The 14,049-nt window shown below is 45.1% G+C and overlaps 1 protein-coding gene across 9 annotated transcripts in view; it reads left to right on the top strand.

The window, feature by feature from the left end:
• The first annotated feature begins 11,075 nt into the window (after nucleotides 1–11,075).
• Nucleotides 11,076–14,049, top strand: part of CD300LG (CD300 molecule like family member g) — a 14,986-nt gene continuing 12,012 nt past the window's right edge. For 3 of the 9 annotated variants that reach the window (XM_019665701.1, XM_019665698.1, XM_019665699.1), the window contains exons 1-2: nucleotides 11,077–11,205; nucleotides 12,288–12,620. In XM_019665701.1, coding sequence (XP_019521246.1) covers nucleotides 11,163–11,205; nucleotides 12,288–12,620 — 376 coding nt within the window. In that variant the 5' untranslated portion in view covers nucleotides 11,077–11,162. Of the gene's footprint in view, nucleotides 11,206–12,287; nucleotides 12,621–14,049 lie in introns of all 9 variants that reach the window. The other 6 variants (XM_019665702.1, XM_019665700.1, XM_019665703.1 and 3 more) reach the window with 4 other exon arrangements.

Here is a 14,049-nt window from a genome sequence, read left to right as displayed (position 1 = left end):
CTGCAGCCCCTATGGCAGTGGGTTGCCATGGGCTACCGTGTGTAGCCAGCAGCCAGCGTGAGCGGCCAGCAGCCGCACTGAGCGGCCGTCCAGAAGCCAGCGACTGATCTCCCTTGCCTGGGAAGAGCGCAATGATGGTGCCAACTTGGGCCAGTGAAGCAACGTGCTCCACAACTAGACTGAAGAACAAAAACCACAGCAACTTGTCTGTTCCCCTTCCCCCAACTCCCCAGTGCTGTTCCCATCCCCCAATTCCCCAATGAAATCTTTAAAAAAAAAAAAAAGAGTTGGCTTGGGAGCACCAGCTCTGAGCAGCAGGACCGTGGGTTCAAATCCCACATGGGCCAGTGACGCTGCGCCCTCTGCAGCTAAGATGGTGAACAACAGCTTGACCTGGAGCTGGGCTGCTGTGATTTGCTGGTGACGGCATAGGCTGCAGTGGGGCTGCAGTGGGCTGCCATAGCTACCGTGAGTGGCCGGTAGCCAGCGTGAGCGGCCGGCAGCCAGCATGAGCTACCATGAGCCGCCATGAGTGCCCATCCAATGGCCGACAACTGATCTGCCTCAGCCAGGAAGAGCACAATGATCATAATACCAATGTGGGCCAGTAAAGCAATGTCATCCATAACTAGACTGAAGAACAAAAGGACAGCAACTTGTCTGTTCCCCTTCTCCAATTCCCCAATGCTGTTCCCTATCCCAATTCCCCAATAAAATCTTAAACAAACAAACAAACAAACAAAAAGACATATCAACACTAAATGTGAATGAATGTAATAAACCTCAAGGTACCTACCATCACCAGTCATTTAATATCACTCTGTGGCCAATATAAGCAGAGAAAAAGGAAGAACAGGCATAGATACTACAATAGAAGGAAGCAGCACAGGTGATACATGGTATAGTTAGAAACTCAAAAGAATTGACTAAAAATAGAAATGATGAGAAAATTAAATAAGATGTCAAAGTACACAAATTAATATTAAAAAGTCAATGACTTTCCTATGAACAACAATAATTATAAAGTATAATGAAAAAATTCCAAACTAAAATAGTAACCAAAATATTAAATACCAAGTTATTAGTAGGTATTAATAGGAAAAGTGAAGAATCTATTGATATATGGGGGGGAACCCTTTAAAATGCTAGTAAAGGACATACACAACAAACTGTAACTCAGAGAAAACGACGGTTCAATACTATAAATACATCAATTCATTCTAAAATAATCTCCAAACCCAGTGCATTCCCAATTAAAATATGAAAAGAATTTTCAGAGGGAACTTATTAAATGCTACTAAAATTCATCAGGAAAAATAAGCATTGGTGAATAGCAGAAAAATTCTGAAAGAGTTTATGGGACCAGATTGGGTAGGGTGAAAGGTGGTGCTAGCCCTCTCAAATATGAAACACTTCTGATATGAAAACAGTTTTTTGAAGTTCAGTACTGAAGAAATCACCAACAGCTAGACAAATAAAACAGAACAGAAAGTACAGAAATAGTCCTCATGTATATGGTAATTTAACTTTTTAGAAAGATGACGTTATAAATATATACATGTATACATATAAATGTGGCTGGGGGAGGAATTACTTTAAAAAATTAGTGTGGGGACAACTAGCTACTCTTTATGCAAAAAGAAAAAAAGAAAGCTGGATCCCTACCTCACTCTTCATGATATGTCCTAAGGTCTGGCTGACTGCTGCTTGAAAAAGTTAAATCGAGTGACAAGGTTGGTGGAAAGAAAAGCAGGTTTAATCAGAATGCCGGTATTCTGGGAGGATGGCGGCCCCCTTCCAAAGGCCATCTCCACGTTCCTAGATGGGCAGAAGGTTTTATGGGTACACAAGAAGAAAAACAAAGGAAAGGGGGAGTTGGTCAGACAGGTTTGAGGGCTGACATTGCTTCTTGGGGTCCGGTCTGTTTGAAGACTAGACCACCATGGCCTGGGGCTTTACGCATCACCAGTAAAAACTGCAAGGGAGTTGCAAATTGGATTCCGGTTTCCAGGCACCTGAGGATTAAGAAATTGCTCTTTGGGGGCGGCCAGTTAGCTCAGTTGGTTAGAGCGCAGTGCTCATAACACCAAGGTTGCTGGTTCGATCCCCACATGGGCCACAGAGATGTGCCCTCCACACTAGATTCAAACAACTACTTGACTTGGAGCTGATGGGTCCTGGAAAAAACACTGTTCCACAATTTTTAAAAAAAGAAAAGAAATTGCCCTTTTAAGGTTATGATTCTGTTGATTAAATGGATTAATGAGGTATGGGTAGCCTTGAGAAAGGGAACAAAACAGAGTTCTTAAATCAATCAGTGAAGGGAGAAACAAAGAGAAAACAGCTGAATATCAGGGTATATCTAACTGCAAACTAAGTCATTACAGGTGGCTAGATATCAAACTATATGGTGAGTTCAACTGCAAACTCGCCAAGTCTAATTACCTTATTGATTCCCTGAATTTTACCCTTACACTCACACCAAAATACTTTCCCAGTGGGTTTAGGAAGGCCTTTCTAAAGAAAATCTAAATCCAGATCTATAAAGGAAAAGATAGATACATGTGACTAAATAAAATGTAAACACTTTTCTAGACAAAAACATTATTTGTAAGATGATGTGATAGCATATGATAAAAAATTCAATTCCTTAATTTAAGAGTTCACACTTTTAAAGTTCACTCACTTTAAAGAAAAGATGAGGGCCGGCCGAGTGGCACGATGGTTAAGAACTCGCTTGGGATGCCAGAGGACCCCGGTTCGGATCCCACATATGAGGGCCAGTGACACTGCCCTCCACAGCTAAGATGCTGAACAACAGCTCAACCTGGAGCTGGGCTGCTGTGAGTTGCCGGCGACGGCGTGGGCTGCAGTCCCTGTGGCAGTGGATTGCCATGGGCTACCGTGTGTGGCCAGCAGCCAGCGTGAGCGGCCAGCAGCCGCAGTGAGCGGCCGTCCAGAAGCCGGCGACTGATCTGCCTCGCCAGAGAAGAGCGCAATGATGGTGCCAACTTGGGCCAGTGAAGCAACATCCTCCACAACTAGATTGAAGAACAAAACGACAGCAACTTGTCTGTTCCCCTTTCCCCAATTCCCCAGCACTGTTCCCATCCCCCCAATTCCCCAATAAAAATCTTAAAAAAAAAAAAAGAAAAGATGAAAAAATAGAAAAATGATCAAAGAAAATAGACAGTTTGCTACAAAAGACATATATACCACCAATAAGCATATCAGTATAAAAAGATACAGGACCTCACTCATAATCAAAGACTTCTAAACCAAACAAAAAAAATCAATGTCCCTGGGGCCAGCCGAGTGGCTCAGTTGGTTAAAAGTTAGCTTAAGAGCACGAGCTCTGAGCAACAGGGCTGCAGGTTCTATTCCCACGTGGGCCAGTAGCGCTGCACCTGAGCTGAGCTGCCACTGAGCTGCCAACAGGTGGCAGGATGGCTCAGCTGGTGAGAGCATATGCACCTAACAACAAGACTGCCTGACTGATGGTGGGCTACACCCACCCGCAACTAAGACAGAACTTGGCACCTTGAGCTGAGCTGCCATCAGATGGCTCAGTGGATACAGTGTGCTCTCTTAACAAGAAGGCTGCTGGTTCAACTCCCACATAGGATGGTGGCTCCACTCACCTGCAACTAAGATTGAACACAGCGGGCTGGCCAAGTGGCGTGTTGGTTAAGAACTGGCTTGGGATGCCTGAGGGCCCCGGTTCGGATCCCACATATGAGGGCCAGTGACACTGCCCTCTACAGCTAAGATGCTGAACAACAGTTCAACCTGGAGCTGGGCTTCCGTGATTCGCCGGCGAAAGCATGGGCTGCAGTCCCCTGCTGCAGTGGGTTGCCATGGGCTACCGTGTGTAGCCAGCAGCCAGCGTGAGCTGCCAGCAGCCACTGTGAGTGGCTGTCCAGCTGGCGACTGATCTGCCTCATCCGGGAAGAGCGCAATGATGGTGCCAGCTTGGGCCAGTGAAGCGACATCCTCCACAACTAGACTGAAGAACAAAAAAGGACAGCAACTTATCTGTTCCCCTTCCCCCGATTCCCCAATAAATTCTTTAAAAAAAAAAAAAAAAGATTGAACACAGCACCTTGAGATTAGAGGCCATGACCGGCAGCCAGATGGCAACTGGCGCCCTCCACAATGAAGATTGAAGAACAACAACTTGTCTGGTCCCCTCCCCCAATTCCCCAATTAAAAAAAAAAATCGATGTCCTTTTTCAAAAGACAAAAGTGTTTGAGTGTGTTGACTGCCAATGTTGTCAAGGATGGAAGGAAATAAATACATTTACACAGTTGGAAGGAGTGTTAGTTAATTGGTGTAAACTTTCTGGAATACAATTTAGCATTATTTACTAAAAGGTTTATATGTACATGTCCTTTAGCCCAGAGGATATTTGGGCGAGGAGGTTGGAATAAAAAGTAAGGGGGGAGAGAGAGAGAGAGAGAGATGTTTGGGTGAATGAGAGTTTAGAGCTGGAATGCTGGGGAGGGAACTGCACCTCAGGGTAGAGGTGACACAGGGCAGAGTTGGCCAAGATGACTGAAAGCCCAGGCAGGGGTTGCCTCATCCAGCCAGGCCTTGGTTAAGATGCTCCAGCCAAGGCAGCTGCAGACAGAAGAGTAAGATGAGCTCAAGGCCTGAGGAATGAATGACTTGGGGTCTTGTCCATCTTTACAGTTAGAGGAGAGTATAGGAGACATGCTCTGGAAGAGACAGAATGTCAGTGATCCTCCAACAGGCGACAGAATCTGCTTCAGGCTACAGGTCTGCATCATTTGGTTTGGCGTTCAGCCCAGACACTGAAGGGAACAGGAATTAATTCCAAGAGAAGAAACAGGCTCACTCCCAGACAGCAGCAAGAGGGTGAGTCAGAGGGGTCTGAAGCGGGCTCAACCCATTTACATTTCAGTGAGAACCAGGGAAAAAGCACTGTAACTACTTTGGGGAGAAGATTTCTGGTAACTTTTTTTTTAAATAATTAGTATTCAGGTTTTTTGGGGGTTTTTTGTTGTTGTTTTTAAATTTCTTTTGGGTAACTGTGTTTTTTCCAGGACCCATCAGCTCCAAGTCAAGATGTTGTCCTTCAGTGTTAGTTGTGGAGAGCACAGCTCAGCTCCAAATCTAGTCGCCGTTTTTAATCTTGTAGTTGCAGGGGGAGCAGCCCACCATCCCATGCGGGAATCGAACTGGCAACCTTGTTGTTAGGAGCACGCACTCTAATCAACTGAGCCACCTGGCCTCCCCTGATAACTTCATTTTGTTGTTGTTTTTGTTACTCCATCTCAAAAAAAAAAAAAAAAGTTTAGATTTTTGAAATAGAATGTGCACACCAGAAAGGACACAAACAAGACAAGTTCACAAATTAATGAAAAGCGAACACCTGTATAGCCACCACCTTATGAAGAAATAAACTCTGTCAGCCCCAGAAGCCCCTCTCAGATCACGACGTGTCTCTGCAAGGATAACCACTACCCTGACTTTTCTAGTAATCCCTTCTGCTTTCTGGTTGTACCATCTAAACATATATGCCACAATACAATACCATTTCATTTGGTCTGTTTTCAAACTTCATCTAAATAAAATCATGCAATGTCTTCTATACGCCTGGCTTCTTTCACTCAACATTACTTTTTAAAGATTTATCTGTGTTGCCTGGGATGCGTGTGGCCGATACTGTCTCCCACTGTGGGTATGTCTTTTCACTCTTCATGACATCTCTTGATGAACAGTTTTTAATTTTAAATTTTAAAGACAGTCTAATTTATCAGTCTTTTCCTCTGTGGTCTGTGCTTTTTGTGTCTTAAGAACTCCTTCCCCACCCTGAGGCCATGAACATATGCTATATTATCTTTGAAAGCTTTATCATGTTGCCTTTTTCATTTATTCTGTAATCCACCTAGAATTGATTTTTTGTGTGTTCTAGGAGGCAGGGATCACATCTCACATTTTTTTCTATGTGTCCCAACATATTGAAAAGACCATCCTCCCCCCACTACTCTACTGTGCCACCTATGTCACAGATCAAGTGTCCACACTGTACCTCCCGTGGACCAAGGCAAGAGGGACTCATAACCTGGGCCTCAGGCTTTAGCCTCTCGCGTATTATAAACACGCACACACATTAAAGAACATATGGTGTGTTTCTTCACATTTGGAACATTCTCAGCAATTATTTCATTACGCTTGTGTCACATCCTGTCTTCTTTCATTCTGCGTCTCCAATAAAATGTGTGTTGGGCGTTGTCACTTTATTCCCCATTCCTTTTACCCTCTCTACTCTATCTTCCATCCTTTTCTTTTCCTGTGCTTCTTTCCGAATGGTTTCTTCGGTTCACTATCTGCTCTTCAACTGTCTCACCTGAAACTCATTTATTGAATTCTTAATTCTAATTATGGTATGCTCTCAGTCCTAGAATTTTATGTTGTTCTTTTTCAAACCTACTGGGTCATTTTTTATATTTTCCAGTTCCGTGCCAAAAAACTTCAGGCTTGACTTTTATCTCCTTGAACATAGTAAGAATCGCTGTGTTGAGGCTTTCTTTCTTTCTTAAAAAAAAAATTTTAATTGGGGAATTGGGGAAGGGGAACAGCCAAGTTGTTGTCCTTCAATTTTAGTTGTGGAGGGCGCAGCAAGCTCAGCTCAAGGTGTCATGTTCAATCTTAGTTGCCGGTGGGTGTAGCCCACCATCCCATGCAGGAGTTGAACCAGCAACCTTTTTGTTAGGAGTACGTGCTCTCACCAGCTAAGCCATCCTGCCACCTGTTGGTAGCTCAGCGGCAGCTCAGCTCGGACGCAGCTGGCTGGCCCATGTGGGAATCAAACTGGCGATCCTGTTGCTCAGAGCTCAGGCTCTTAACCAACTGAGCCACTCTGCTGACCCCCTGCTTTTCTCTTTCTTAAATAAACTTTATATTGTGGAATAATTTTAGATTTACAGAAAGTCCCCGAATGTCCCTCACTCTGTCTGTTTTCCCTAACATTAACATCTTATGTAACCATGGTACAGTTGTCACAATTAAGAAATTCACATTGGTATATTACTAGTAATGAAACTCCAGGCTTCATTAGCATTTCACTAGTTTTTCCACTAATATTCTTTCTCTGTTCTGGGATCCAATCCAAGATACCACATTGCCTTTAGCCTTCAATGTTTTTGAGAAAAATTTAAAATATATGTCTATTTTACCAGCTCCTAAGGGAGGATGGTCCTCAATCCCTGGTCTGCCATTACTTCCCTCCCACATCATTTCACTGTCATTGCTAGAAGTAAAAAACATCCTTAAAACAGTCAACGTAAAAACCTTGCAAGGAGTTTTCAGATTTATATCAGTGGAAGAAGTTGAACAATTGAGTTTGCAACTGGCTGGGGATGGGAGAGCCATAGCTAGAAGATGGAATGTATGTGAGAAAACAAAAGACTTCGTGGTGGCTCAGGCCATGCCTCAGCAACTAACACACTGCCAAATCTCAGTGGCCTAAACACAAAAATGTCTGTCTCTTGCTCACACCAGGTCTGCTGCAGGCTTGGTAGCTGTCAGGGCAGCTTTCCTCCAAGTGCTGACTCACGGATCCAGGCTCTTTCCAGCTTGTGGCTCACCCATCTTTGTCAAGGCCACATCTTCCCCAATCCTGATGTTTCCTTCCACAAGGAAGGAGCCCCACTGGTATACCACCCTTGGTCTGTCTCTACAGCATTTATTTGATTAATGAATTGCAAGGAGAAACAAGACATGTGTCACCCAGCCCTCTTTTCTTCTGTTCCTCCTGGGAGCTGGCTCACCTGCAAAGAGTGTGTGCTAGCAGTGCTATTCCACACCTGAGTGTGACAGGGACGGCCCCAGCCCCACTGAAGGGGGTGGGCGGGTGGACAATAAGTTTTCTAGCACTGCATAAAGTCTGCTTAATTCTGGGGTTCAGAATTTGGAAGCCCACTCTCCTATAGCAAAACCTTGTTACGGCACCTGCATAACCACAACTTACACGACTTACACTTTTATTTTTCATCACCTGAAACAGTGGTTCTCAACCCACTGTCTAGAGACATTTTTGATTGTCACAACTCAGAGGACCGGGTAGGAGGAGACTACCGGTATCTAGTGGTAGAGGCCAGAGATGCTGCTAAACATCCTACAAAGTACAGGGCAGCCCCTGCAACAAAGAATTATTTAGCCCCAAATGTCAATAGTACTGCTGTTGAGCAAATCTGATCTAAGGAAAACAAATGACCATCTTAGATCAGCAGAAGTGACTTAGTCCAAGTGAGTCCAAGCCAGAGGGGAATTGGACTGGGATGACTATTAAGAGGCCCATGTCAAGCTAGGTCCTTTTTTTGGCCAGATTTTGTCTGTGCCCTACTACTAGGCCTCTCTACAGCTGGGACTTAAGTTTCAGTCTGCATTTTCTCAGCTGACTTAGAGTAAATGCAGTCTCCTCAGCGTTCTCCCTTCTCCTCCCTTCTCCCTTAAGTGATTCTAAGTCTTGGAGGTCTTTACTTATCATCAGGGCCTAGAGAAGTAAGGGGCAGCCTTCGTCCTTGTCTGCCCGTGCCAGCATCCACTGGGCTCTCTGACTTCTTGTGGCTGTTTCTTCCTCCCCTCATCCCAGACATGGTGCCTACAGGCATGGCCAAGCCACTATTGGGCACACAGATGTCATGGAAATGTGATGAGGCTGCTGCAAGCCCACCAGTCCAGGAGCCCTTTTGCCCCACAGTTCTCCCATCCTTTGATGACAGGGCACCTCCCAATGTTCCAGGTAAGAAGCAGGACACAAGTGTCCTCTCCTCTTAGATCCCCAGACCTACCAGGGGCATCTATCCATTGCCCCTCATACACCATATGGTGTAGGACCAGCTGCAGGGCCCATACTAGCCCCTCATCTAGGCCCTTCTCCCTTGCTCTTGCAGTACTTCCAGGCCTGAAGAACCTGTTTCTAACAGAGCCCTCAAACCTATCTCCTGGCAAGGTGTGGAGATGGGGGGGGGGGTGAAGGGAAAGACCTCACAATACACATGAAGGAGCAAAGATGAAACCCAACACCCTCTACCTAAAAATTAAAATTTTGGTAACACTTCTTTTACTCTCCTGAAATGCAATTGTAAATAATATGCCTTCTCACACAGTTAATTTTTTTTTTTTTAGCTGAGCCATCCTGCCACCTGTTGGCAGCTCAGCGGCAGCTCAGTTCAGGCGGTGAATCAAACCAGGGACCCTGTTGCTCAGAACTCAAACTCTTGAGCGAGCTCTTAACCAACTGAGCCACTCAGCCGGCCCCCACACAGTTAATTTTTAAAAATCACAATATAATGCCCAACGTGTAATAGAATAAAAAATAATAAAAGGAAAACAACTTGTCACCAAATAACACATATTTCCCAGTGTCAATATGCAAGCCCTGTGACAACAGAAAAACATAATGAAGTGTCAGATGCTTGCCCCTGCTTATAATAAATATTGGGTTGTCGGAAAAGTCATGACGTATATTTTCTATGTTTTTCATCGCAAAACTGTGTCATGACTTTTCCAACAACCCAATAAGTTAAGATTTAAGATAAGTAAGAAGATCATAAATTATTCTGTATAAGGATGAAACAAAAATGAAAGAGCAGAGATATACTATCAAACCCTAGAATGCATATTATTTTAATCTGTGTTTTTGAAACTGCAAAAAACGATTATCTTCTGCAGTCTGTACATGTAATGGGAGTCAGGTCTTGGGCTGATATCATGCATGGTTACAGGGTTTTCACTGACGTAAACCTCTGTCCCAATCCATTAAATATCAGCAGTGCCACCAATCATTGTGAAATTAAAACATATCTCCCACATCGCCAGAATATCACACACACACACACACACACACACACACACACACACACACACCCTCCCCTCCCACAACCACTGAGTTATTGCTTCAAATATTAGTCTTCCAAGTAGGTAAAATTCCAACTGTACATATGGAAGTATATATGCCAAAATGTAAATAGTGGTTTTCTAAGAGAGAGGGGAATTACAGGAAACATCCACATTCTTTTTCTTTCTTTCTTTCTTTCTTTTTTTTTAACATTGCTGTATTGTGTAAAATTTTGCTTACAACCTGTAAGAACTTCGCAATCCAAAACAAAAAACAACAGAGCTATTTTGGAAAACCATGTGTCAGGGCTCTCTCTAATATGCGTGTTTGTTTTGTTCTTTTCAAGGATTCAGTTTCGCTGTGGGAAACGGCTACTTCACTTTTTTTAATGGCAACACAATTCTGCGCAGGAGACCAGTCTTGCATCACAGCCTGCCGGTGGCTCCCGCTCCGCCCACCCCTGCAGCTTCCCTCACCCCGGGTGCAGCTTGCCTGCACCGCCGCTCGGTGGCCAAAGGGAGGTACTGCGCCCTCCGGGAGGCGATGGAGAAGGAGAGGAAGTGGGCACTGCCAGAGGGGCTCTAACCTCTGTACCATTGACCGCTTCGCAGCCTGGTGAAGCTTACGGGCCCCCTCTCAGAATAACAGTCTTTTAAATATATAAAATACATATGCTTAGAAGAAAACCAATAATATTGAAGTGGTTATCAAAATATTTGTAGGTATGTAATATAGGAATAAATATGGTTCTTTATTAGCGCTTTAAATAATCAGTTTTAGTGGCAGGTTAATAACGATTTTCCAAGCAGTGAGGAGCGTACACGATATTTTGAGCTCTCAGTGACCACTTGATGTGCTAGTACTTGTGAATTTTATTGGTGACAAAGTCACAGGTCCTGCTAATACTCATAGTAGCAGGAAAAGATACTACTTAAAGGTTAGTGCAAGTCAATATGTCATTTTTTCCCATCCAAATTCATGGACTCCCTGAATTTTACACACAGATTCCCTGGAGTGCATGCCTGTGGGCATGGTTAAGACCACCTGCAAGGGTCATGGGTTTAGGAGAAGCGCTGGCGTGGGTTTTCAGGCGGGGGGGGGGGCGGGGGGTAAGTAAAGGGAGTGGCAGAGGCGTCTCCCTGGGCTGGGCTGGGCTGGGCGCGGCGTGACCCATACGGTCCCTCCCCTCCCTTCCGCATCTTGATCTCTGTCATCTGGAGGAAATTAAAACCCCTGGCCGGGTGGGGAGCTTCCAGTTCCAGGCGAGTGCTCCCGCGTGTCCACGTGTCCACCATGAGGCCCCTGGTGTTGCTGTGGGGCTGCCTCGTGCTTCCAGGTAAGAGGGAGGCAGGGGGAGTAGTGGAGGGATGTGGGGCTCAGGCCCAAGCTCGCTCTTTGGGTCTGCAGAGAGAGGACCTCCTGAACCTACATTTCCTATCCCCATTGCCTGTGGCTCTTACAGCCCTGCTGCCTGACCCTTCCAGGCTTCACCCCACCCTGCTTGTCCTCAGCCTCCTCAGCCCTCAGGGGGGCTGGCACTTGCTGGTTTTGATACTCAGAGCCAGGTCTTCTCCCAGACCCTGGGGTTCCAGCCTCTTCATGACTGTGTGGCTGTGAGAGAAGCTTTTCCTCTCTCACTTTCTTTTCCCTTCTCTGTGCCAAGCTTATTTGGGCAGACAAGACACTCCCTATACAGTTGCCGTGTTAAACGCAGCATATATTTCTTGAACTTCTGCTATATCACTCACAACAACCCTGAGAGGTAAAGCATTATCCTGTTTAATCAATTTACAGACCTACATTTTTTTTTATCTTTTAACATAAAAAAATCAGGATGCATCTTATAAGTGATGTCAATTGTTCAATTGACAATGTGGGGTTTTTTTGTTTTTGTTTTTAAAGATTTTTATTGGGGAATTGGGGGAAGGGGAACAGACAAGTTGCTGTCCTTTTGTTCTTCAGGCTAGTTGTGGAGGACGTTGCTTCACTGGCCCAGTGACAATGTTATTTTAGTGGTATGTAAAGTTATAGTGTATCTTACATATGATAGCATCATAAATTAAAGGAAATAGGACACTGTCATCACCTATAGATGAGAAAACTCAGAGGCCCAGAGAGGTCAAGCAACTACTCTCCAGTCACACAGCTATTAAGTAGCAGTGCTGGGATTCAGACTCCAGGCTGTCTGAATCTAGAGCTTCCCCACCCACAACCTGTTAATATGCCAGGTTTAGGGAAACAATTATATAGAAATATATATATTTCAACAGCCCTGTCCCAAGGTCCCCTGGTGAGGAAGGGGAATACCAGCTCTGACAGGGCAGTCCCCAGAAAGAGGTGACTGAGGAAGACCTTCTGATCCTGACCCTGGTGCTTGAATCCAAGGAATTCTAACCTCCACCCCTGCTGTGGTTTCAGGTTATGGAGCCCTGGTGGGCCCGAAGGAGATCAGAGCATTCGAAGGTGACACTGTGTCCCTACAGTGCACCTACGGGGAAGAGCTGAGGAAGAAAAAGAAATACTGGTGCAGGAAAACTGGGCTCTTGGTTCAACGCTGCTCTGGTGCTATCTATACAGAAGATGGCCAGGAGAAGACAGAGGGCAGGGTGTCCATCCAAGACAGGCCCCAGGAACTCACGTTCAGCGTAACCCTGAGGAAACTCACCCTGCAGGACACGGGGAAGTACTTGTGTGGTGTCACAATACTGGGCTTGGATAAGATTTTCATGGTCTCTCTGATAGTCCTTCCAGGTAAGGAATGTCTCTCTTTCCCTTTCTGGGGGGCAGGAGATGCAGAGGGGAAGAAGGAAGGGTGGATAGGTGGTTAGTGGCGGACCCAGTTTTCCCATCACAAAGGGAGGTAATGCTTCATGGGACAGGGTCTCAAGGACTCAGTGAAATCACACAGGTCAAATGAGCACCAGCATTTGGGGCGCAGATGTTGCCTCATTGAGCCTCAGCTGTTCTTTCACTCTTGCTGCCCAAGGTCACAACCATAGTAGGTGGCAAAGCAGGATTAAGCCCAGATCTGTCTAACTCCAGGCTCATCAGTTCCTCTGTGTCCAAATGTGGGAGAGAGATGGTCATGGGCTTGGGACGAGATGGACACAGAATAAAAAAGACTCTCTTCCTCCCTGGAGTCAGAGAGATTCCTGAGGATTACTCAGGCTGGGCCCTAGTCACGACATCCGAGAGTCCCACCTGGACCCGCTGAACCAAGGAGAAAGAATCCAGAGAGGGTCCGGGGGAGTGGCCAGCCCCAGTCTGTGGGTCAGTAAGGGTGAGGTAGGTATTTGTAAAGCATTTCACAGATGGGAGCCCGAGGCTCCAAGAGATAAAGTGATTTGCCCCGGGTCTCATAGGAGGAAGTGGTAGAGCCAGGATTCAAAAGCAGGTTATTTCTGGCTTTGGCATTGGCTCTTCACCTCTCCTAGCCCCAGAGCTGAGGCCCAAACCCATCCCCACTGCCAGATCCCCATCATCCATTGGTCTTTATTTTAATTCAAAGAAATAAAGATAAACTCACCAAATAAGAACAGCAGCATCAAAACCACATTAAGCAAAAATCACATTGTTTACAAGATTCTCTGATCTCTACCAATCCTTATCAATAATCAGACCTCATTTTCACCTGGTGGTGATCAATTTTACCTAAATTTGAGGCTCTGCCGTTTTCATTCCTACCCTCATTTATAATAATTTATTCATGTATAATATATACATCACTATATTATCCTTCTATATCAGACCTTGTTGGCCTCCCTCTGCTGACAGTTGGGATATGGAAAATAAAGAAGACTAATGGTAGTGATGTGCTGGTGAATGTTTAACAACTGGCTGGGGAAGCTCCGACTTGTAGTGTTTGCCAATTTCTGTGGCGTAAACGCTCCTGCTACAGCCAATTTCCAGCCACCAATAGTTTAACAACCGGCTCACAAAATTCCTGAAAATTTAGGAATCAGATCTCATGGAGCCAGTGTGAGCTGTCTCAGCACACCACTGAATATGGTGAAGCATTAGAAGAATTCCTAGGAAGGTCAAGACGAGACTAGAGTGCCCAGTATCATTTCTTTTTTTTTTCTTTTTTTAAGATTTTTATTGGGGAATTGGGGGGATGGGAACAGCGCTGGGGAATTGGGGGAAGGGGAACAGACAAGTTGCTGTCGTTTTGTTCTTTAGT

Source organism: Hipposideros armiger, unplaced genomic scaffold (assembly GCF_001890085.2).
Source record: "Hipposideros armiger isolate ML-2016 unplaced genomic scaffold, ASM189008v1 scaffold_447, whole genome shotgun sequence".
Lineage (NCBI taxonomy): Eukaryota > Metazoa > Chordata > Mammalia > Chiroptera > Hipposideridae > Hipposideros > Hipposideros armiger.
The sequence above is the reverse complement of the archived record's forward strand: the minus strand, read 5'-3'. Positions and strand labels throughout refer to the sequence as shown.